The 25,613-nt window shown below is 35.0% G+C and overlaps 2 protein-coding genes across 4 annotated transcripts; one reads left to right on the top strand and one right to left on the bottom strand.

The window, feature by feature from the left end:
* On the top strand, window positions 1-22,728 carry LOC143913468 (uncharacterized). 3 transcript variants are annotated; one of them, XM_077433290.1, is made up of 6 exons: window positions 1-700; window positions 17,414-17,520; window positions 17,604-17,745; window positions 18,529-18,757; window positions 18,833-20,224; window positions 20,516-22,728. In XM_077433290.1, the coding sequence occupies exons 1-5, from the start codon at window positions 525-527 to the stop codon at window positions 19,877-19,879; spliced, it is 1,701 nt and encodes a 566-aa protein (XP_077289416.1). In that variant the 5' UTR covers window positions 1-524; the 3' UTR covers window positions 19,880-20,224; window positions 20,516-22,728. The 3 variants fall into 3 exon arrangements, with proteins under 3 accessions (XP_077289416.1, XP_077289417.1, XP_077289418.1); XM_077433291.1 differs by having other exon boundaries at window positions 18,833-20,206; window positions 20,503-21,939; XM_077433292.1 differs by having other exon boundaries at window positions 20,503-21,914.
* Window positions 22,511-25,613, bottom strand: LOC143913467 (HEAT repeat-containing protein 3). The gene is made up of 8 exons (XM_077433289.1): window positions 25,406-25,613; window positions 25,078-25,329; window positions 24,897-25,002; window positions 24,304-24,816; window positions 23,987-24,221; window positions 23,440-23,713; window positions 22,955-23,254; window positions 22,511-22,882 (listed from the first exon to the last, which is right to left on the bottom strand). Exons 1-8 carry the CDS (start codon window positions 25,529-25,531, stop codon window positions 22,766-22,768), a joined length of 1,923 nt encoding a protein of 640 aa, XP_077289415.1. The 5' UTR covers window positions 25,532-25,613; the 3' UTR covers window positions 22,511-22,765.

Here is a 25,613-nt window from a genome sequence, read left to right on the forward strand (position 1 = left end):
AGGTATACCATATGTAATTATACATAGATTAAAGCTGAATAGAAACAGGGGGTAATAAATGAATATGTGAATAATAATATTCCATTTCAAATCATTCTAAAACGTAGTACGTGTGGTATTTGTGAAAACGGGTTTCCGGAACCTTCAGAAGTTCGCTAAATGACTCACCCAACTGTGGGTCTTTGTTTCAATCGACAAAAGCGGGTTAAGGAGTCGCACTTGTGATAATCCAAGCATATGGTTTTGGCGTTATCAGAATAACAGTCAGCCGGCGAATAGCAGTACTGATTACATCATTAGAACAGAACAGCAACTGCCGTCTCAATGGTAATGATTCAGTCGACGCCTGGCGTCCGTCGGCATCGTTTCTTACCATCAGTTGATTCAACACCTAGACCCGAATTTTTGCGCAAACTGAAATTAAACAGCAAATAGATAAGATATGCGAGTGATATCGGCGTGAAACTACCAAGTAGCAGAACCACCGTTGTGGGTGTGTGTGTGTTTAGTTCTTCGAGTGTGGCATGGCTCTCCCGACGACGAGGAAGACCACGTCTTCCATCTACGACTATCCAGAGCATCTGAACCCGTTTCGGGATGACGACAATCACAGCAAGATGCGCTTTTGGACCATTGGTCGCAAGAAAAGCCGCAGCAACAGTTTCAGCTTCAATTCTTTCAAAGACTTCAGAAATACCTGGTAGGCATTGCAACGGTGTTGTTAAAATTGCGTTATTTATAGGAATACATATGTGGCATGTTAAACACGTGTGTGTGTGTGTGTGTTGATTGTGTGACACGTATTGTATTATAAAAGCGTGTTCATTTTAAAACGCAACTCATGCTTTTCGATGCCGGTTCCAATGATCCGGAATCGATTTTCCGCGCGGATAGAAAGTTTGCGTTTAATTGTTTCAAGTCTAACGTGCAATGTGCAAATGTTCAGTTGCAGGAATTGTGTGTAAGATGTTGAGGATATGTGTGCGACGCACGCAGGCGCCGCAAACTAAAAGGCGGATATAAAACGAGTCAAAAATATTAGATATAATTTATGGATGTATCGGAACAGCCCGTTTCGTTTAGTTGATTGAACGTATTCAACTGAATTATAATCACAGTTGGGCGAAATAAAGCATGCGTAAAATTTTGAATAATTTCCATATATGTAGGAAATTATTCAAATGACCCAAATAAAAAAATGTCATACTCGAGTGAATTTGGGTACTTCAGCTATACGTGATATAAAAGCAATAAATAAATTGTGCTTTATATAGTTTTCCATTCATTAACCCTTTGGGTGCTGACGTCTTTTCTGATGAAAGCCCGTCACGCTGAAAATTTCGCCAACATTTCCAACTAGAATTATTTAGAAATTCAAAAGAAAGCAAGTATAAAAATTGCAGCTAATCTAAACAAACCCTAGATAACTACCGCCGAGGATTTCGAGTTTTGTAAATGTGTGTTTAGACTCTCTAATATATCTTGCTACAATATAAAATAAACAAAATAAGTCAATCAATGAATGTATTTTTCCAAAACTAGTTCCATCTTCTTCATTGTTGTTAAAATGTAATGCTAAAAATCTAAATTCCAAGTTACAATCTAAAATACTCAGCAGTTACGGATTTCCATCGGGAAATTCTGGTTGAAATGGTTATAAATTCAGAAATTCCGGTGTAAACCGGTGTTCATAAACGTTGACATGGATAATAAATTCAGAAAATCCGGTGTAAGCGAGTCTTTATAAACGTTGTCAAATGAATGACACGGATCACACGACCCATGTTCAATGCATTTTTTTCAATGCTAACTTTAAAGGCTTAGCAGGTAGTATTCTCTTATACATGTCAAATTCACAACGCCTATCGGCGTTTTACAGGCCCACGGATTTGTCATCAAAACGCCGATCGGTTTTGGTCAGCATTTAAAGGGTTAAGTAAAAGACTGGGTTAAGCGTTACAATCTTTAAAATTATTTCCAATTAATACATTGCCATCAGATAATGCTGAACAAGATCATCATCATGGACATAACAAATGCTCAGTAATATAAGGGCGAAATCATACAGAGAAGAACGGCACGTCGCGTGCTTGGCTCCCCACTGTTAGAGCTCTCCTAAATTTCTTCAAATATGGGATATACCGTTATCAATCACTGTCAAGCAAGGATACAATTTTACCGTAAACACTCCAGGGAGTGATTTTGGAACGGTGTGTGCTGGGCGTGCCATGAATATGTGCAAGGCATGCCACATTTTTTTCGCATGTTTAAAAGTATCTAAAAAAAAAAACCATGTGCCGCGTTCCTTTCTGTGTTATTTCGCTCTGAGAGACTTTTTATATTGAACACTCTTCAGGGCAGGTCGTATTTTAGGGGAAAGATGGTAAATACAAGCAGCCAAAAAGCGTAAAGTTCTTTTAGATTCATCGATTACACACAGAATATGTTTCCAGTTACATAAGCGACATATCAATAAAACAAAACCAATGCTTGAGCTGTTTGAGCTAAATATAATATTTATTATCGCAATCAAATCAATCGATAAGCGCGCTCGCCCTCGGTACTTTTTGTTTTGTTCTTTTTCAAATAAAAACTGTGTAATTTATTAATGCTGAAACGAAACGCTAGTAAGGTTGACAGCACCTGATCAATGCAAATGAAAGAAAAACAGAAAAGAGTGCAGACCAGTGGCTGAAATAGACGCATTAGCTCAGCTCTGAAAAGCCATATGCGACTGCTAATACAAACAACTATTACATATATATGTACACACATAACTGGAAAGACATAAAGCAGAACGTTTGCATTCAAATATTGATATCTTAACCCATCACAGTCTGGTGGAAAAAAAAAAATACATGTTACACTATGTATATAATCCAATTAAAATAATGATTATAGCTGTTTCTGTGAAATGTGCATAAATCATGCACTATTTATAACGATGGTGTACACGTTATATCTGAAAGGTTAAAGCGTGTAAGATCGCTTTGAAGGGGTCAAGCATTGTCTTTTCTGTTTTTGCATTCTGCGATGAATTAAACATCGCAAAATTTATGAATCGCATTGTTTTAAGCTGGGGAATATACCAGGCGTCGCCCAAATATATTCTACATATGTATGTCATTCTATTTAATATCAATTCTATAATATTCTATTCAATATAAAATCTCACGTATACATAATGTGACCATTTATTTTTGTCCGCAAAACGGGACATCTACCAATTTGTACGTAATAGTATGTGTGTATTCGTATTTTTCATAGTTTTTATTTATTAATAAAAAGAACAGGAATGAATAATATAAACATAGAAAAATTATGTTGTTTTATATTTTTCTGATGAACAAATTTTCTTAAGTATTACTGGGTTTGCTTTTAAATAAGAATGAAATTCTTTGGCAGGATTTCTTAAAATTGATTTTTAAATGCTTTTTATTATTACGAAATTATGTTCACAATACATCTTATATCTATTTTAATAGCTACTGATCTACTGATCATTTTCTATTTTACAATTTTAATTTAATTTGGTTAGTAATCACAGTATTATATTATTCTAATGTTAATCTAAAGCATAATAGGAAAAAGAGCTCAAAAACCTATTTACAATCCTTATAAATGTTCATAACACATCTAATACATAATATTAATTAAAGACTATCTAAAGTCGATGACCTAAAGCAGATTGTGTTTAGGTAATCTGTGTTTGTACCTGAAGGGTATAGACATTTTGTTGTAATCACCGAGACTCTTCACAAGTGTGTTAGTATGGTTATTAGTGATTCTTTCATAGAATCTACTGGTTAGTTTGTTAGTAATGTCTGTAACAAACGGAATATTATATATAGCATGCAGTTTTTTCAGGTTAGTATATATGGGTGTATTATAAATTATTTTAAGGGATTTATTTTGTATTACTTGGAGCTTGGAAAGGTTAGTATTCGAGGCGTTATTCCATACAGGTGAAGCATAGGTTAAGAATGGTAATATGAGCGCGCTATATAATTTTATTTTATTTAGCGTTGATAAAGAACTATGGCGATTAAATATTGGATATATTGAGGATATACCCCGCATCGCCTTGCATTTCGCTGCCTCAATGTGAGGTGCCCATCTCATTCTTTTATCAAACGTTACTCCTAAATATTTTATTACTGACTGCCATTTCAGACTTTCTCCAGAGGGGATTTTCAGATCTGAACTTGGCTTATGTTTTCTAACACTAAAGAATATGGCGTCTGTTTTGGTTTGATTAATTTGAATTTTCCACTTAGTGAAGTGTTCAGTCATTGTTTTAATTGCAAATTCAAGATTTTTAAGAATAGTGTCTGGTTTTTTGCTACTTGTGAAGCAAGCTGTATCATCTGCATATAGGGCTATGTGACAGTTTTTAAAATTGATTTTAATTAACAGCATCGCTTTAAAAACTGCGACTTGCAATTGCGTTTTTTCGGTCGTCCACAACTTGTTCATCTGTGAAAAGTTCCGGGCAGGCATAAAATGTATTCAATAACACTGTTCGATACGAAAAATGGCTCAGAGGCGAGATATGACTTTTCTTATAGATGTATGCCCAGTAATCATGAATCTGGTAATAAAAAATGTTGATTGGCTCGAGATTCGGTGATATATGTGTTTTTTAAATCGCGCGATTTTTCTATATCTTGGTGTTGTTCGGTCGATGTCTCAAAATCTGTCAATTTCCTGTTCAAAATGAATATAGGAATCTATAGTCGGGTATCGAATTCGGGTTTTTGAAAACGGGACATTTCGACGTCCCGAAGCTGTGCTTGGGGACAACGGGACAGGCTACCTAAAAACGAGGCGGTCCCGTTCAAAACGGGACGTATGGTCACTTTACGTATACATCGACTGATAAGTGTATTCGTTATTCGTATTGGATCCTTTTTGAAGTATGTATATTGACTTAAGCCGTTGTAACACTAAGTTTCAATTAAAAATGGGGGATAATTGGTTTAAATGGGCAATTAAGTACCTTTAAAGGGGAAAATGATGCAATTGTTTAGCGTTTGTGTTGCACCGTTTCATGTGAATTGGTGCGTATGTCAATATGTGATGTGATCTGGTCTGTGTGAATTAACGTCAATTGTCAACTGCTTGTATCAATCGAACTGTTTGCTGGTCAACAATTAACGTCGACACGACACGGCGCGGCTGCCTTTACTGTGTTAACTTTGCGCGCCAGCACGAACGTGCGCGGAATACGCAAATGTACGTCATTCCATGTAATGGAGTGCGATCAATCAACGCAAACTCTTAAGCTAAAACAATCCAACGTGGATCACATTGAAAAGAACCAATGTTAAAGTTAAACGCATGGTTTACAAAGTTCGATCGTCCAATGTTCGATTTTGTTACCGTTGGCAGTACTGGTACAATTTGCGGCATTGACACGCTTTTCTTTTTTGCAATTGTGATGTATATAACTTCAAAAATATATGTAATACATATATAGTTTTGTCTATACTCAATTTCAGTTGAATTGCCAGTGGGAAGAAAAATACACGATTCGTATTGGTCAGCAAAGAAGTTTTAACCAATATGAGTCGGGATATAGAGTTTGCGTTCTGCCAACAAAACTGAAACTAAGTATAGAATTTGATATGATTTCCGATCGATTTGTGTTGTATTTTCAAATAAACATACATAGATACTTATACACACAATTTTAAAATATAATATACTAGTGGTTTTACCAGGCTTCGCACGGTATTTGTAATAAAAACCGCTAAACCGAAAAAAGTAATATTTAACGACAGCTAATCAGAAACTATGTAATTACACACACACAAAGAATAGTTTTTTTTTTATATATATAAGAGAATCAGAACCGAAAAAATAATCTTAATCCGGAACTGAAAAAGGAATCCGGATCCGGAACTGCAAAATAAATCGGGGTCTGGAACTGAAAAAGGAATCGGGATCCAGTACTGAAAAAAGAATCGGCATCTGGAACTGAAACAGGAATCCAGATCCGAAACTGAAAAAGGAATCTGGATCCTCTTTCTACCACCCAAACCTCACATACAAAATCTCTTTCGAAATTATACATTAGATTTCAATTAACAGTGTTCATCAAGGCCAAGTTCATCATTATGAAAAAAGAAGCATTTCTAGTTTAATAACTTTTGATAAGTCGTCAGTTAAGGCGAAGTGTCAATGCAAACATATTCGCGTGCAATCTACTCATTTAAGTCGCCTCCCCCCCACAACTGTCGAAACGTCAAAACGGCTTAACTTGTGTGGCATCTTGTTAATCATCATTTAATATTATTTACTCCCCTGCCTGTCCTGCATCGTGTATAATTTCTAGTTGCTTGTGCTAGGGTGTCATAATCAGACTTCTGCGGTCAGGATGCCTTTACCCACAGAAAATGGTTCTATATTGTCAGTTACTATTGTCGTTCAAAGCAAGAGAGCAAAAAAAAGGTTGACAATAGTAATTAACAATAGTGAATCATTTTTTTGTGGGTAAAAGCATCCTGGCCGCCGAAGTCCGGTCGTAACAAAACGTCTGCGGACAAAACTTCTAACGACACAACGTCTACGACAAATTGATAACATAACTAAATGGCTACGAAAAATACGCGTAAACATTTTGTCCGTCACCATATAGTCGCGTGATCATTTTGTCGTAGACTTTCTGTCGTTAGACGTTTTGTCTGTGCTGAACCTGTGCTAGGCTGAGCCAAGTGTACTAATATGGAGTGGGCACGGTTCAATTTGAAGCTAAATACATAATACGTCAATCGTAATCTGCTTTTTGCTATTAATCACTTGCAATTTAGATCATTTTAAACATATTTGAGACAATTTTGACACTTTAAAGTATCGCCAGTGACGTCACAAGGTCTACTATTTGGGCCTTTGCCCCGTTCGATTCGTATTAATAAAAATGTGTTTAATATCGATTTGACGTTTTGACAACTCTTAACAACACAGTGAACCAAAACAGTAAAAAAAAGCAAATTTGAAAAAGTTGTGACGTGTTGCTTTTGCAATGAATGTGCTGCTAACGAATGTTGCGCTGTGCTCAAAGTGCAGATTGAATTTATTTATTATTTGTAGTTTGTTTCATTGTTAGCGACAATAATGGCGTCAAGTGGCTTTGTTTCATTTGCGCGCATTAGGATTAGATCGCACCTTCTAAAAGTGTAAAAAGATTGGATAACTAAATCTACGTTTTAGTTATAAAAGGAACAAAGTCAATGTAAATGTGCATTGTTCGTATAAAGTCTACTTCAGGGCGGCTAGGTTAGGATGCTTGTCACTTAATTAAGGATACATACACTAGTGTTGCGCCCGTTGATACATCAACGTCTGGTTTTGGAAAAAAAAAAAAAAGAAAAATATCATACATATATAACAGTGGCTTCGCTTTGGGTGGTGTCACCTAAAAAATATTTTTTAATAATTATTAATATGTGTTAATTGTTAATACCCACGAGAGAGAAGCGCCAAAATAGAAGCTAAGTTCACACGTTATTTCTGGATTGTGTCTCCGTCTCATTGAACACTGAACAGTTTACCTTCTTACCTATAAGTACATACACTGATTTATCAGGAATTCAAAAAGCCAAGTATGACTCATGTCTATTTGATGCTATGTATATTTTATTATACCAAGAACGCCTTACAGGCAAACCCCAATGCGCTTTCCTGGCCAATTACAAATTTTACAAATTACAATTCAGCATTTTTATATAAATCACTGAATTACGAGACACTGTAAAACTCGCAAATCAATGAGACATCTATTAATTTGTACACAAACTTATTTATTGCACATTAATTAATAACAAATTATAGGTGACATATCATAAAGGAGGGATTTTTAGCCAATTTTTTTTCCGGGAACCGTTTCAAAAATGAAATCAGAGAAAATTGGCAAACTCTGATAGGAAACGATCAACCTGAAGTCACAAATCCAGGTCTAACCAACAGCATACTTTGAAAAATTCATTTTCATTCGAGGCCCGGACCCAGGGATCGAACCCGGCACCTCTCGATGCTAAACAGAAGCTTAACGACCGAGCTATGCTGCTGGCTATATAGCTGCACCAGACGTATTTCGCGGTAGCTGTATATATACATAAAGCTGTATATATACAGAAATTGTCATACAACGAATATGTCGAATTAACGTTTTGCAATTTGAACAATTTGGTGTCACTCGGTGCAGACCGCACTCCCCGCACGAGCCTAGCGACGCTACTGTATATAAAATATCTGAATTCAATATGGCGTATAAAATGCACATATTAACCATTGCGAATTTTTAGTCGTCAAAACCTGCGGACCACGAAATTAAATGCATCCATCCGTGACTTACATATTTATATGTATGTAATCAAAGAAGTTTTTGAATTATCAAAGTGCCACTAGTTTTCCATTCGCTGTTTTCAGCTTCACGTTCCACATTATGTATACTGTCAACATTGACGATGTCAAAAGATGTACGAAAATAAGCAACTTTCTCGAGAAACGAGCGTGTCACACGTTGTACTCGGTGCAATATATGTAGGAGAAAAGATGCCAAATTGTGAACGTCATCTGCAAAGCATGAGCAACAATCAAAACACTGACATCACCGACATTTGCATAAGAAAAAAAAACGCAAACCCAACATAAGGCTTACAATTTGTCAACCATTTTCATTATAAATTAATCTTTTGAAAGGTGAGGAAAGGTGAAACTATTTATTTTTTAAATATTATTACTCGTTTGCACTAATTATTATATAGTACAAACAATAACATTTCAAATGTTGATAAATACACTTCAAGGTGACAGTTAATGAACATACAGATTTATGTATTTACGAGCTACGATTCTTAGAAATCAGGGCTACCATCTGTGCCTCTTCCAATGTTTTGTAAATATAGGTAGTAAAAAGTCAAAGTACATATTGACAATAAATTCATTTTTTCAGGAAAAATGTACATGTATTTTTGGGTTCGGTGATTATTGGTCACAAAGCGCTTGCCCAAAAGTCTGGCAGTCGAAAAGTTCATCATACTGTTACGTACACTCGGTTTTGGCCGAGTAAGTGCAATCGGATTATAATTGGTTTGGTAGCATCCCAGAAACTGTGTGACCGTTATAATTGGTTTCGAGGATTATCTCCCCCGAATGCACTTAGCGGGGGTAGCGGTCTCATTTCGGTAGAGTTCTCAGAACCGATACCGTGGGACTTGGTGTCGGGAATACATATCCGGGTACATGCCTAAACAATAGGGAAGTAACCGGATGCCTTGAGCGACCGACCCGATATAAGGCGGTACTTAGGCGATATCAAGACATTCTGGACGGAGCACTGCCAGTGCGTGTATCTCCATAATCATCAATAAATGCTGTGAAACGACTTTGGCCTTTTACTTGGATCCTCACCCACCCCTACGCAACAATACTAACGAGAACTCGAGTGCCAAATATTCCCTATTCGCGATTTTCATGGCAAAAATTGTCTTTTGGGCGATCGTGGTGTGACTAATAATCCAATTACCATATTTTTGGAAGAGCCGATTTTTTTATGCAAATGCACTGATAAAATTAGATGGATGATCTAGCTAGAAGGATCATTCTGAATGATGACGAGTGACTCGTTCATCAGAATCCTCTTATGACTTACATACATTCATTGGTTTGTGGTTAATGTTTTCAGCATCCTGGTTTGCTACTGTATTGAAATTTTGACTTTTCATGATATAACTGCACTTATGGTGAATATTCACGTAGATGAATTCAAATGGTAGGGTGATCCTAGTTGTAGTGATCGGTACCTTTATTTTTGTTTTTGTAAATATTATGCCAATTCGATATTCTTAGAAACAAAATCATAGCATCTTTAGTTTCGACAATGTCGTAACCAGACTTTTCCTTCGGGAAATCTTTCCGTAAATACCCACTTTTAACCCTTTGAGTGCTGGCGTCTTTACTGTCGAAAGCCCGCCACACTGAAAATTTCGCCAACATTTCCAACTAGAATCATTTAGAAATTCAATAGAAAGCTATAAAAATTGCAGCTAATCCAAACAAACCCTAGATAACTACTGCCGAGGATTTCGAGTTTTGTAAATGTGTGTTTAGACTCTCTAATATATCTTGCAACAATATAAAATAAACAAAATAAGTCAATCAATGAATGTATTTTTCCAAAACTAGTTCCATCTTCTTCATTGTTGTTAAAATGTAATTTAGCTCACAATCTAAATACCAAGCCACAATCTAAAATACTCAGCAGTTAGTGATTTACATTGTGTAATTCTGCTATGGTTATAAATTCAGAAATTCCTGTGTAAAGGGGTTTTTATAAACGGTAACAAATGAATGACATGGATTACACGACCCATATTCAATGCGTTTTTTTTTTCAATTCTATATTTAAAGGCTTAGCAGGCAGTATTCTTGTTTACTTTGTACATACTCAATATTCTACGCCTATTATCGGCGTTTCGCAGGCCCATGAACTTGTCAGCAAAACGCCGATCGGCATTGGCTAGCACTCAAAGGATTAAAGCTGTTTTTTTTTAGAAAACAAATTGAACTTGAATGACGTCGATTGACAACTATAGAAAGCCTGTTTCGGCAGCTGTCGCGGGTTAGGATCCGATAAACATTTGGGGTTTGGTACAAACGATCGACAAGCGCCAGACAGACTGCACCGCAGATTAACTGGATGGCTGCTTTAAACGCAATTCTCGACTTGACGAATGATAGATTGCACATCAGATGACGAGTAACCTTTCGATGTGCACAGATGCAATTATTAAAATTGAGTTGGATCTTTCTGGCGAGTTTAATAAGGCAAAATTCGGAAATAAAGTATCAGAAGCACAGTACGTATACAGGGTAGGTGTATGTCGGGACTTCGGGTAGATTTCTCTTAGTGTAAGTGCGAGCAGTGCGCACGCATAAGGTACACGTGTCGTTAATATGTGCTTCAGTCTATCTGGCGCTTGTCGATCGTTTGCACCGCATCGAAACATTTGATATGTTTGTTAAACGTCATTTGATGTGAACATGTAATCTTAATTAATAGCTCCGAAGCAGGTCTAATATAGCTATAAATATCAATTATAGATTATATATGTCGTAATGTAATGTTTGAAACAAAATCGTGTCCACAAGTTTTAGTACATATGTATATAGTAATGAAGTACATGCGTACTTCTATCAAGTCTGACAGATATGGTAACCCTAATCGTGACCCACTGATGATGCACCTTAAGTTCAAGAACTACATACATACATAAATATATTATAAACAGATAATCAAGCAACGTCAATACTTTGAGTAACTGTTTGTTGTGTTATTTGAATACAGATAATTTTCTAGGCAGCACCCATATGTGATGTTTCAAGCATGACAACATACCTGAGCGGTTTCGATCGATCGATAATTAACATTTCGTCATATAATACATCACGGTCATACTGTCATCATCGTAATGCTACACCTCATCACCATACAGTTATGGCGAATTGTAACAAAATTCTGACCAAATTAGGGTTTATTTTTAATGCTTCACGTGGGTCCAATTTATCGAGTCTCAACTGTTTGAAATCAGCCATGTGTCCATAGTTCGAAATATTATATTAGAGCTATTTTAAATGAGGCTATAACTTTTATAATCTTTAATTTCAAGCTTTTGCGATCATTTATTATAGGATTAATTTAGGTGAAATCCGTCTAAAGGTCTGTTCGTACCTATCCAGCACGACCCGTATCCTGCAGGTGTCCTGCAAGTGCGGATAGTATTCTTTGGTACATTATATGGACGTATTCATACTCCATTCGCGCATGCGCATTTACGCATTCATGCGCGTCCATATAGAATGTACTAAAGAATACTGTCCGTACTTGCAGGATACTTGCAGGATTCGGGTCGTGCTGGATAGGTATGAACAGCCCTTAAATGGGTTTATTATAGACAAATTTTAACCCGAACAGAGCTTGAATACTTTCCCTATACTTAGTAGTTTCTTTTTTCAATTATTGTTACAAGCTCGGTTGAACTGTAACAGTTAAGAACCCATGATCTTTATTGCAGTATTACTAAAAATTGTGTGCACAAACGTAAAGAGGATTTTGATTAATAAAACAGACTAATGCTAAATGAATTATGTTTTTAAGGTCATTTTCCTTATCAGACATTACTAAGCGAGATGTAATGAAATAATTCATTTTGAAGATTTAAAATGTCAATACGAGGAATATAAAAAAAAAATCTAAATTCCACCAACAATGTGTATGTAGAATAAAAAAAATGTAAATATTAAATTATTACACATTCTGATAAAACTATCAAAGTATCACCCAATATTTATGTTTAGATAATGAATACGAACAATTAATAGAATATTCGTATTGTATTTCAAAATTTATAATCTACATATATAAGTAAATAAACAATGACGACACTGTTGGAATGAGAAATGTATATTTTTGGACTTCTGTAAAAGGAGAATTCCAAAACACTTATGATACAGGCTGGGCCAAATGTTAGTAGCTTTTTGATCGGTGAACCAATTTCAATAATACAATAAATGTTGGATATTCGTGCAAATACATACTAGATATAGAAGTTGAAATATTTTAAGGTTGTGGCTATTTGCAGGTACTATATCTGTGAATTATTGGCTATTTGCAGGTACTATATCTGTGCATTATTGGCTATTTGCAAGTACTATATCTGTGAATTATTGGCTATTTGCAGGTACTATATCTGCGACAGGCGCAAAGCCTTCTGCGCATAGACCTGCAAATAGCCACAACCATATTTTAAAGGAACTCTTTAAAGATGGACTCTTTCGATTTCATTATTCATTAAATGTTCATTTTTGAGACTGTAATCTAAATTTATGCATAGGTAATTTGCTTAAGTAGAGGTTCTCTTGAGGTGTTTCTAAAACCACAATTCATTAATATTTTCCACTATAAGTCATAAAAAACTTAAATTATAACTTACATCTCAAACCAATATAATTGTCTAAGCACCATCACTATCAGTTTCATTATTTATCATCAGTTTCATCACCACCATTTCCTCAAAACATTGCGTTAATTTCAGTATCATAATCTTCAAGAGTTCATTTCTTACAATAAAATGGTGAAATTAAGTTTTACGTGTTAAAATAATGGACTTATAATATGACACCAATTCACTTTTTACTCTACCGTCGGTTATTTATACGAGTTATATTTATTTACGAGTCGGTAATTTATATTATATAGTAGTGTTGCGTGTAGTGGGTGTGTGGAGGATCCAAGTAAAAGGCCAAAGTCGTGTCACAGCATTTATTGGTGATTAAGGAGATACACGCACTGGCAGTGCTCCGTCCAGAATGTCTTGATATCGCCTAAGTACCGCCTTATAACGGGTAGGTCACTCGAGGCATCTTCGACGCCCGCTTTGTTTACCTATTGTTATGGTCACGTACTCGGATATGTATTCCCACGACACTCAGTCTCACGGTATCGGTCACTTCTGAGAAGGGACCAATAGCGGCCAATTCAGTAGCCATTGTTTAGCCTACATACATGCACTTAGTCTAAAGATAATCATTGAAACCAATTATAACGGTCGCACAGTGTCAGGGATGCGCCTCGGCTTAATCCGATTGCACTTAACCGGCGGCTCTTTTTAGTATACGTTACAGTAGCATAAAAAATGGTTCATTGATATAAAGAGTTATTGACTCCTCAAACCTTGTTCCGACTCCAATACTTGATATATTAATCAATCAAATATAAGATCGTGGGAGAGACAGACAATGCGTAAACCTTGGCCGTGCTAAAATTAATACGATCAAATCCGACAAGAGAATTATTAATACACTGTTGGTAGTAATTGTGCGAGGGTGGACTCGCTGTTTCGTCCACAATGTCTTCCGGCAAGAGGATCACAAACGTAAATCTGAAACTAAACATACCAATGTTCTGTAATCGAAGCATCAATTGACACAAATTGAACGTTTAGCCATACTATGAAATATTGCGGCAGTTTCCATCTGTTCAAACTGTTCTGTTGCATTTTTTTCGCAATTGTTCCTCAGCAGCTGGGTATTATAAGAGATTTATTGTAACACGTTAGAATGTGTGTGGATCGTGGGCGGTCTACAATAAATTTGGACACAAAATGGGTGATGTGTGGGTAAAGCAATAACCGCTTTCACATTTGTACATGGATCACTCAAATGATATTAAAAACGTATCATGTGTGTTTAAAAACCGACACTTCCAGTACGAAATCAGTACAACGACATTGATTTTTATAATAAAAAAGATTTTGGTTCAAAACTTCTTCACAGAAGAATGCTGTTAAGTATTTTGATTGCATGCAAGATTACTAGGTAAAGTGCATACCAAGTTTGCAAGTATAGACGGATACAAGGTCAAACTGTATTGTCTGGAATCAAATATATATGCATACTAAACGATCACCAGACTGTAGCTCACATAGATATAGAATACCATAGATACGCCCTGACGCTCTAAGCCGATCACCCTGTTGGACCATGCACACACAAAAAAAGTACAGATCATGCACACTCTCTCTCAGTAGCTAGTTAGATTCTAAGTAGGTAGGTTGATTGGCATTTTTCGAAATTGCCAACGTGTTCAGTGAAATTGTGTTACAATAACTCAAGAAAACATAAAAAGGCGGATGGCATCACATATCATAAGTAAGAATTAATATATAATGTCTTCAATTATGGTAGTATTTTAACATATAATGAAATATCGGCGCGATTTATGTACTGATGGAACAGCGGTCGACAACCTCTGCCACAGGTGTCACTAAATGCACGCGTATATCTTGTTGGCACTGAAGGAAATTCAGAAATCGACATTAAGTTTAAAACTACATACAATGAACTAAATATTTAAGTGTCAGCTTTAAAATTGGTCCTTGTGGAAGTTACTAATGTTTAAATATTGTAATGATCGTTTTATTTTTGTAGTTTAATATAGTGTGTAGGTATAGCTAATTTTTTTTTCTTAATATGGCTTTATTAGTTTGGTTTACTGTCACGCGGAGTGTCCAATAAAATAAAGTTACAAATAAAATAAAACTTCAGTGCATGTACATATGTACATAAACTGGTTGCTGACCACTGCCGACCGCTGCGTGCCTTTCTTTTTTTTCACCACTTCCCCGCTAGTTAAACCCCCCGCACCCCTCAGTTAGTGGCGACAAGATCTCCAACGAAATTTGTATGTAATGGCATATCTAGGTTATTCTACATCTATGGTAGCTCATTTTTAAAAAGCATGCAGTTGAAATAAGGTTTTATCATTGAGAGTTAAAAACCATGAACTATTTATTGATCTCATAATAGTTGGCACAATTAAGGCAAAAATAACATATTTAAAGATGTTTCATAAAGTGCTTAATGTAATGATAGACTCCTCAGATGTGTCTGGATAGATCTACAGAAAAATAAATAAAGGATATTAGAGATTGGTTTAGATTAGTGTCATTCAAATGGTCGACGTTAAATTAATGTAATATTTCAATCCAGAATATGCATGTTGACCTGAATAGCCAACTAAGCTATTTTTATTCATTGCCATAGTTTATCTTATAATAATAATATCTGTATAGGTACCTAGTTTTAAAAGCCATTTTATCTATAAGTGGCATTATCTACATATGTACATATACGAAGCAGAATCTGTTTGTTGATTCCTTTTACAATTCTAAACCGTACCGTTGATTTAAACCAATTTTTACATTCTTACCTGTTGATATATGTATTTAAATACCTCGCCCCAATCTTCATCCCTGAATCAGTGTATCCAGACACTTTTAAACAGTTTCCTGTATATAAATGTAAATTGATATTTGTTCTAAAATTGCTAGTACTAATAGTTATTTGAACTAATTTACTAAAAATTAAATATTTGATAAGTAACTTGTGATTATTCTAGTTCTACGTGTATTTCGATTTCCTGTCTGTCTAAATCGAAATCAAACCAAAATAGTTATTAACATTTTGGATGTATGTATATAAACAAAAAAATTGGGATGTGACCAACCCATGACTTAATCTATGTATTTGAGGAATGTAAGAAGGTCACAAAACAAAATTCGATAATTGAACAAACATACACGTTCACACACATCAGTTATGAGAGCATTTTCGATACAAATTGAGCGCAAATATAGAGGAACTTATGTACACAAGACAAAAGTTCTACTTCCGGTTGTTTTTCAAAATTGTTTTATTACTTAAAATCACTATAATTATTACACACGTTAAATACCAAGAAAATATAAATAATTTAAAAGGTCGAAATAAAATAATGAAATATTGTTTAAAAAAAAATACTACTTCCGGTTTAAGAATTTTGTCCGAAACCTTACCAAGTCTAAGTTAGTACATAAAAAATACAAATATACATTTTTTGATTGATACGTTCAGGGGTGTGGAATTAATCGTGGTCACAACATTTTTGACTTTTCTAAGATGAAAAGATCCCACTTCTGGTTTATTAAATGTAGTGATTTTAATATATATTCATCAAATTGATACAAGAATTATACTTGAATTTTTTCGTGAAGAGCACACATGTTTAAGGGGTCGAAAAAATAGTGGAAGAAAAATCGAACAAAAGTAAACTGTAACTTCCGGTTGACGGATGCTTATCAAATTTTATACATAACTTGGTATTAAGCTTAAACTTCTTGATATGAAATTTCAATTCAATAAACTAAAAGGTTTCTGAGAAAAACATAAAAAACCTCGATTCTCTAGAGTAAAAGTACTACTTCCGGGTTAGGAGAAAACATTTAAAAAATATTGGGGTATACAATTTATAATTTCTATTACATGTACACAATTTTCAGTCCGATTCAATTAGCAGCTTGGGAGATAATTGGATTCAAAAACTTAAAAGAGGACACCTACATATAAGGGGAGGTACCATTTCCGGTCAACTTAAAAATTTGAAAAAAATGTACATCGTATCGATGAGAATTTCAGTAACCGATACTAAGTTTCAGTTCGATAGGACTAACGGTGTTCAAAAAGTCCCCAAAATACACACACATTTTTTCTAGATCATGAAAACGTGATCAGTAATCGATTTTGAGTTCGAATCAGTCAAAATCTCGAGTTCAAATCGCATGATCACAAAACTTCATCTATTGTTACTACGTGCATACACATACATAGATAAAGTAAAAATATTTTTTAGATTAATTTTTTCTGTTTATCAAAGTGTATAACAATGCATCCATGGTTACCAATTGAACCATTAATGTCTGGGAACGAACCAATATTGTGTTTCAATAGCAACGTTAGTCTTGGCAATTGTCGAGGAGTCATTGTACAATTGTTGTGAACCTCTGTTGAACAATACACACTTATTTATTTGCAGGTCGCTGAGATCATTCAGAAAAAAGGATGCGAAAGAACCACCCAAATCGCCACTATCTTGTATAAGTGCCCAAAACAGCCCCGTAGAATACAGAAAGACTTATAATGGTAATGTTACACTCAATGTACTATATTTTAGGACGGTCTTCTTTTTATTAGCGTATTAAGCAATGTTTATGATTTGATTTCAGGTTCGGCTACATTAAACAGACAATCTTCGACGAGTCATCCGCAGTTCGATACGCTTTATACTCCATTACCGAGGTCACGTTTTCACGAAAGAACCAGTCATTTGGAGAATAAAGTAGAATCACCTACTGAAAAACTTGAACGGTATCTATTTTATTTTATTGTTACAATCAATATACACTCGTCATTACAGATCGCTCCAATGCGACAAGTGTACGATAACGGTCAGAAATACAATCAGAATACATAGCATATAACAATTAATCAGTACAGAAATAATAATCATAGAGACATATATGGATTGTTTTTAGATTTTTGTGTACAATTATTATTACAATTTTTATACATATAATAAACACGAAAGTATAGAGATGTCTATAGAGATATCTATAGATTTCAGATTACTGTGCATAATTTTTACAAATTATACACATAAATTTTGTGACAACAAGAAATGATCTAATACCAATTTTCAGGAACCGTTTCAACAATGATCAGATAAAATTGGCAAAGTCTGATAGAGAAACGATCGATTTGGAGTCACAAAACCCCCAAACCTAACCAGCAGTTTGACGAGGAGACATGTATATATATATATATACATGTATGTTTAGCCCATTGGCTGCCAAAACGACGGTATATAGTTGTCTACAGTTTAGGCCAAGAGTTCCGAGCGAGTCGTCGACGATATCACAAGCTCGAAAAGAATAACTTTTCTAATCACTGGGTAGTAGTTCTCCATTTAGAGGTCGAAATCATTTTTTGGAAAACTATTATTTACCATAAAAAGTAGTATTATAATTGGCAATCTTCAAAATTACATGACAACAAAGGGTTACATTTAGTTGCTTCAATAAATCTAGGGTTGATTTTTTTATGACATGCTTTTTACCAGATCTAACTGTATTATACTTGAACCATTTTCAGAGTGAGCTTATCTTCTAGTCCTACTTCTCACCGTGACAGTCGTCCTTTTGCACTTCCTGGACTATTGGAAATGAAGGCTGATCGTGGATCGTATACGAGTTTGCAAAGTAATCCGTTCGACGATTCTGCGAATGGTTCAATAAGGGCGTCCACTAGGAAGAAAAGAAGGGCACCTTTGCCACCAATTCCTCACACCAGTACTCCGTTATCGACGATACCAAATATTACAGTGAGTTGCAAAGTTTGAATACGCGAAATCTGTGCATTAATATATATATTTTTTTAATTAAAATATCAATTTTAGATAACAGACACTTCTTTGACTGCAAACAATACATCTACGAGTGTTCGTAGAAAGCTACTTGACGATATGGAGACGAAAAAAGATGATATTGATATAAACGATCCGTTTTTCAACACTGAATTGAAAATAATTGAAGATAAAGATGATATAGAAGAGGAGGGCGATTCAATAAAAAACAACGATCCAAAAGAAAACAACGATCCAAAAGGAAACAACGATTCAAAAGTTGAAGAAGTAACTTCGTCTGAGAAGCAATGTGAAGAAGTTGATTTAAATGTCGTTAAAGAAGAAAGCGAAATTGAAAAGTTTGAAAAATCAATTGCCACAGAAGGTGAACTTGTGTTACAGATTACAACAACCACAGTTGAAGTGTCAAAATATAAAACGAATGCCGGTACAATTTATGCAAAGTCTGAAGAAGTGACTGAAGTCGTGCCGAAAGTAAACGGCGCAGTCCCCACCCAAGACGAAGAATCATTCGACGATGTATTTAAGAAAGTCGACCTGAACACGTATAAGAAGCAGAATAGCGTAGAAGTCCATACAGAAGAGTCGAACGATAAAGTCGACGACAATTCCAATGACATTTCCAACGAGCCTCAAATGATCGGGTGTGCAATATTGGGGGAAAAAGTTGAAGCTGAAAATCGAAACGATAAAGTCGACGACAATTCCAATAACATTTCCAACGAGCCTCAAATGATCCGGTGTGCAATATTCGGGGAAAAGGTCAAGGCTGAAAATCGAAACGATTGGGAAATGACAGAGTTTCACGAATTCGACAAAGTCATACGCGACATTGAAAACTCGGCCATAACGTTCATCGACGAGGATGAGACGACGAAAGTTAAGGAAGAAGAGCCCAAGCAGCGTCGAGTCTCCGACATGAAGTTGTACTATGACAACATTGGCGACAGGAAAAGTAACGTGGAGATCGAACCCAACTCTCCGAATCCTATTCCGAAGCCGAGGAGAACGAAAACATACTCCAAGTCGACCTCAACAGACTCTGCACAGACATCGCCAACAACGCCCACTAGTCTTTAATTAGGTTTTACAATTTAGCTTAGAGCTTTTCAAAGCATTTCTTAATGGATGTTTCCCTCGCAGCTGACTTATCAAAGGTGAACTAATTGTTTGAAATTGGCTCTTATATTATTCCAATTCCGCTTAGTCAATCAGTTTATTAACCCTTTGAGTGGTGATGTCTTTTGTGTTGAAAGTCTGCCACACTGATATTTTCCAACTAGAATTATTTAGAAATCAAATAGAAAGCAGGTATAAAAATTGCAGCTAATCCAAACAAACCCTAGATCACTACCGCCGAGGATTTCGAGTTTTGTAAAGGTGTGTTTAGACTCTCTAATATATCTTGCAACAATATAAAAATAGGTTGTGGCTATTTGCAGGTACTATATTTGCGACAGGCGCAAAGCCTTCTGCGCATGCGCGTGAACTTATAATCCGATTATAATTTCTTACATTTAATGTATGCTGGACTTGACTGAATTAATAATGTTAACTAATTTGGATTATATTTTTTACTCCACGTCACTTTACGAGTTCGAACTAAATTTTAAGAGGTTTAAAACAAAATTTTAGCAGTTAACACGCTGACAGTGACAGTTCACGCGCATGCGCAGAAAGCTTTGCGCCTGTCGCAGATATAGTACCTGCAAATAGTCAATAATTTGCACATATAGTACCTGCAAATAGCCACAACCTATAAAATAAGCAGAAGAAGTCTATTAATGAATGTATTTTTCTAAAACTATTTCCATCTGCTTCATTGTTGATAAAATGCAATGCTCACAATTTAAAATACTCAGCAGCTAGGGATTTCCATCGAGAAATTCTGCTATGGTTATAAATTCAGAAGTTCCAGTGTCAACCGGTATTTATAAACATTGACACGGATTACACGACCCATGTTCAATGCAACCTGGAAAGGCTTAGCGGGTAGTATTCTTGTTTATTTCTTACATACTTGAAATACAACGCCGATAGGCGTATTTCAGGCTCATAGACTTGTTGGCAAAACGCCGATCGGCGTTGGTTAGCATTCAAAGGGTTAATATGTGTATTTACGAAGAGATTTGTCGCAGATATGTACGCTTCTCATAGGGTCGCAGACTGAAACAAACCAATCTTTCTATTTCACGTCTGATAATAATTTGTAGAACAAAAAATTATTGACAAATGCGATTTTGAATACTAATTGGAAAAAAAAACAACAAATAATTCGTCGTTATTTATTGAACTTATATTATATTTATAAGAAAAATGGTAAAGTTCAATTGTATTAGGTTGTTAACCGTTTGCCCGCGACAAGTCTGTAACGCGGCTGTCTTCCATAGAATTTCTGAACTTTGCACGGGATTTTGAGACTTATATGCGCCTATTTCAACTGTTTTAAGGTTCAAAATTGGTTGAATATATTACTGAGAGTTGAATGCCAACTATTCAATTTGCTTAAAATGAATATATACCAGTCAAAATTAGTTTTTTGTGAAACTATACTGAAACCTCGTTTATGTGACGTCACGTCTGTTGAACAATGGCGACGATACGTCTCAATTGTATGAAGAATGATTATTTGACAATTAATCCAAAACTACAAGATATATTATGTATTTTATTGTTTATAATAATACTTTGTGTTAATTAACATATCTGGTTACTTGAGTGAATATTAAAATCTGTATTTAAGGTCGAAAACTCGATTGCCAAATTCGCGAAAAAGGTGCCGCATACAGGGCTTGTTCGCAATATTTATTGCCGCGGGCAAAGGGTTATTAAAAGCTAAATTGGCAGTCAAATTGCTAGTCGCTGGGAAAAACTACAACATATAAATTGCAAAAGATTTGTTTGCAGACAAATTTCTATGCGAATGCTCTGCTTCGTGTGTCAATCATCCAGTCGATCAATTAAGGTTACCTTCGCGAAAACCAAAGGTATCAGTCAGTACTGCAATATTATAATACGTATGTATATTACAAAATTGTGATAAACCTAGTTTGTGCCTTTAAAATATTACCAAAAAATTAATATTAACTTCTATAATAATAATATTAATGCCGTCAAAATTAAATATATAAATTAACAAGCCTCTAAATTCAATTTATTTCATTGTCAACCTCTAATTAGTCAACACACAAAGTCCGCTCTATGTAGAGTATAGTCAATCGTTTGCTAACAGGTTTAAAAAGATGAGATCGATTGCTAGTGAGAGTTTATTTATGTAGTTACGAGTTGGCAGCTCGATCACAAGTAATTATTTATTTAGTACTAACTACCTATCTAGTAACTACGTAAATAATTACTAGCTAGCAATCGATCTCATTTTTAAACCTGCTAACAAACGATAGACTATACTCTAGACTCCAAAACTCAAGCTATTAAAGTGTAATTGATTCATCAGAACTCTAATGTGACATGTCTGCTGATAGAAATTGTATACTTCAGCAATTTACATGTGTATATGAAAATTATGCGTTAAAATTTCTGAATATGCATAGCTTCTAACAAATTATATGGAAAAAATTACGAGAAGAATAAACTGTGCCATTTTTAATTCCATAACATATGTACATATACTAAATATTGTATAATTTTGTTCTCAATCGGTTGAAATTAGGAACTTTTCGGTTTCAATCGTTTTAAAAATAAAATTGTATAAACAGCCAGTTATGTTTATTTCTGCGTATTGAAATTTAAAAAAATATATATCATTCATTTAGAGTGGTAATTTTTTTTTTCAAAATCATGAGCATGTCAACTTTTTATTCTGAAGACATGATATAAACGAATAATAAATAATTTATTTAAAAATATTGTATGTATTGAATATTTGTATAAAAAAGTAATTTGTATAGTACACTAAATTATATATATTTAAATGCTCTTTTATTTAAAAGAAATATTGTATATAGTTCATTTATTTAACAGTTCAATTCTTTTTCTCTTGTATTTTATAAAACGTGGTAAATTTGCAGTAACTGTGCTTACCACGGCACCGTGATCTCCCAAAGTTTTCCGCTGCTGTCTCACCTGAAAATCAAAACATATTAAAACACCACATACATATTGACTACAATAAATGTGTTTATAAATGTTGACTACCTTATTTTTAATGACTGGAGTGATTTCTTCTAACTTTCCGACCAGATTAATTCGCAAAGCTAAACTATCAGTTTCGTCTTCGGCAAAAACGTCCATGAGAGTATCTAAAAGCTCTGCCAGTGTCCAACACTCGTTTTCCTTAAACAGCCTATCTAATAAAAAATCAGCAATAACGACTTCCGTCTCACCAGAATTTCCCGATGATTTCGAAATCAATATCAACACTAAGTTTCCAAGCATCCTTGTAAGGTTGACTCTAATTTCTGCACAATCACACCTAGTTATCCCATTAAGAATGTCCTGAAATGGAAAATATAAATAATAAGAGTACATATAAACATATGTGAGTTACGAATTAAAAGTAGGATTTTATATGAGAATCACTATTTGGGGTCAAAATTTTGATTCATACCGAATTTTGATTTAGCAAGGTTTTACTGTATATATGTATACAATTAAGGTGAATATATTTGATGGAAACATACTGATAGATCATTGACTGAGATGTCGCAGAACAAATCTATTGCTCCACTGGATTGCAGCACGTCTGATTTTAATTTATCCAGAGCAGCCCGCATCACAGCCGTTGCCGATTCTAAAACTTCAACATTGTCAACATTGTCGGCCGTCTTAAATACTAATTTTCCGGTTTCGATCCACACTTTATACAAAGCTTGATGTCCGCCTAAGTTCTCGATTGGTAAGTTTTCAATGAAGTTATTCGTGCATAATAGAGCTCTCGATTGCACCAAGTAATATCTGAAAAATATAAATGAAATACATTATTAAATCGTAATAAAGTGAAAGTAAATCTAGATATAGTACATACAAGTCTTTAAGCTAAAACTTAAAAGAAAATGGTAAGTGAAAATCCTGTTTTACCGACGTTGATTTTATAATAGTTTTTAGTTAAAATCGATAGATGTCACTTCAAGCATTCTTATATGCATAAAATTAAGCGCATATCGCTAAGAATATTTCATCGACTTAAATTCTATCTTTTAGTGGAAATTCATTAATAAAAATAAATACCTATGTAATAAATGTTTTCCCAAATCAGATTCATTCAAAAGTTGAGTCACATTGTCGGCTAAATTGGATGTCTTCTCCCACACTTTTTCGATGAAATTAAAACGAACAATCAATTTTGTAACATCTGAAGATAGTTTATTCGTAACGTAGACAGCCTCAGTTCCATTGCACGATATATCTTCATCGTCCATATCAGAATCAACGTCTGAAGTCTCATCTATATCCATAGTCTCCTCTGAAACGACAAATATCGTATAAACATTAGTAAAAGCACAAAATGAAAAGAAAATAACACTTTCATCAAATAAAATCCGAACCTTCTGGCGAACATATATTAGTGATAATTTCAATAGCTGTCTGTTGAGCGTCAATCAAACTTTTAAGATTTTCAATTTCCTTTCGAACTTCTACAATAGACTTTTCAACGTCTTCTTCGTCATCATCACTATCTAGCGGTAATATACTAGATACTTTATGACAAGAACTCCGTATATCTACCGACATTGTGTTCGTCAGAATCTGCATTACATTTTCTATTATGTCTTGCGGCGCCGTTAGAATATTCGGATATCTCATATTGAGAGTAATACCAACAGCTAAAGTTTTCAAGAGAGTATCGGAAGGAGTTTTATCATTCATAGAAAGCAAGTCATTGAGCGGTTTCTCACACAGTTCTTTAATTTCTAATACGGCGTTTGGATTATCTTCAATGATGACGAAAAGGCAATGAGTTATAGCGACCACCATCTCGTCACCGAAAACTTCTCGGTTTAAGCATCTAATTAAGATCGGAAGTATATGAGATTCATTTACGTATTTAACAGATGTCCCTATATCAAAAAATTAAAAATAATATTTATTAAAAGGAAATTAAATATAATTCAATATATAATATGTGCATTTGAATTACCGGAGCTTTCACAAAGATTCCACAACAGATATACGCTCTGTAAGAAAGTATCACCATCTTCGTCCAAATGTCCTTTTACTTGTTGTGGAATCCAATCTTCAGCATACTGAAATTTGAATTACGTTCTTATTAAAGATACATACGGATGCAATACAGACAAAAATAAATAAACCATACATACTTTCTTAAAGAATGTAATCAACGGAGTCATGATATCCTGTTCGATGAGATATTCACAAGCGTCCAAGTTTAATGTTGAAAAATTCCTCAAAGTCCCGGCAGTCGTATTTCTAACCTGAGAGTTTTCATCGACCAAGAGTGGAAAGACGATCCGCACTATTCCATTTTCCACTAAGAGTTTGACGTGCTCTTCCGACTCTAAATACGTTCCGATGGCTTGCAGGCCGCATAATTTCTCTTCCAAGTTGGGCATCTAATCAATCAATATATCAATAATCAACTCGGTCATATCGGATGGAAGTACTAATTAACCTCAAACACTTGTATACCTGCAGTTGGTGTTTGATGCTTTCGATGGAGGTTTGACCTGGCGGTGGGGGTTCTTCTGCAGTCTTTCTGGGGGGCAGAGGCCCTCCCCGGGGCGCAGCGCTCCGCTTTCGGCGCTCCTTTCCCATCTTGACTACGATAACCTAAGACTCAACAAACGTCAAACACACGAGGAAAAGGAGATCGACAATGCTAAGCCCAAACGAGTGT

The sequence above is a fragment of the Arctopsyche grandis genome, chromosome 6 (assembly GCF_051622035.1).
Source record: "Arctopsyche grandis isolate Sample6627 chromosome 6, ASM5162203v2, whole genome shotgun sequence".
In the NCBI taxonomy this organism is placed as follows: Eukaryota; Metazoa; Arthropoda; class Insecta; order Trichoptera; family Hydropsychidae; genus Arctopsyche; species Arctopsyche grandis.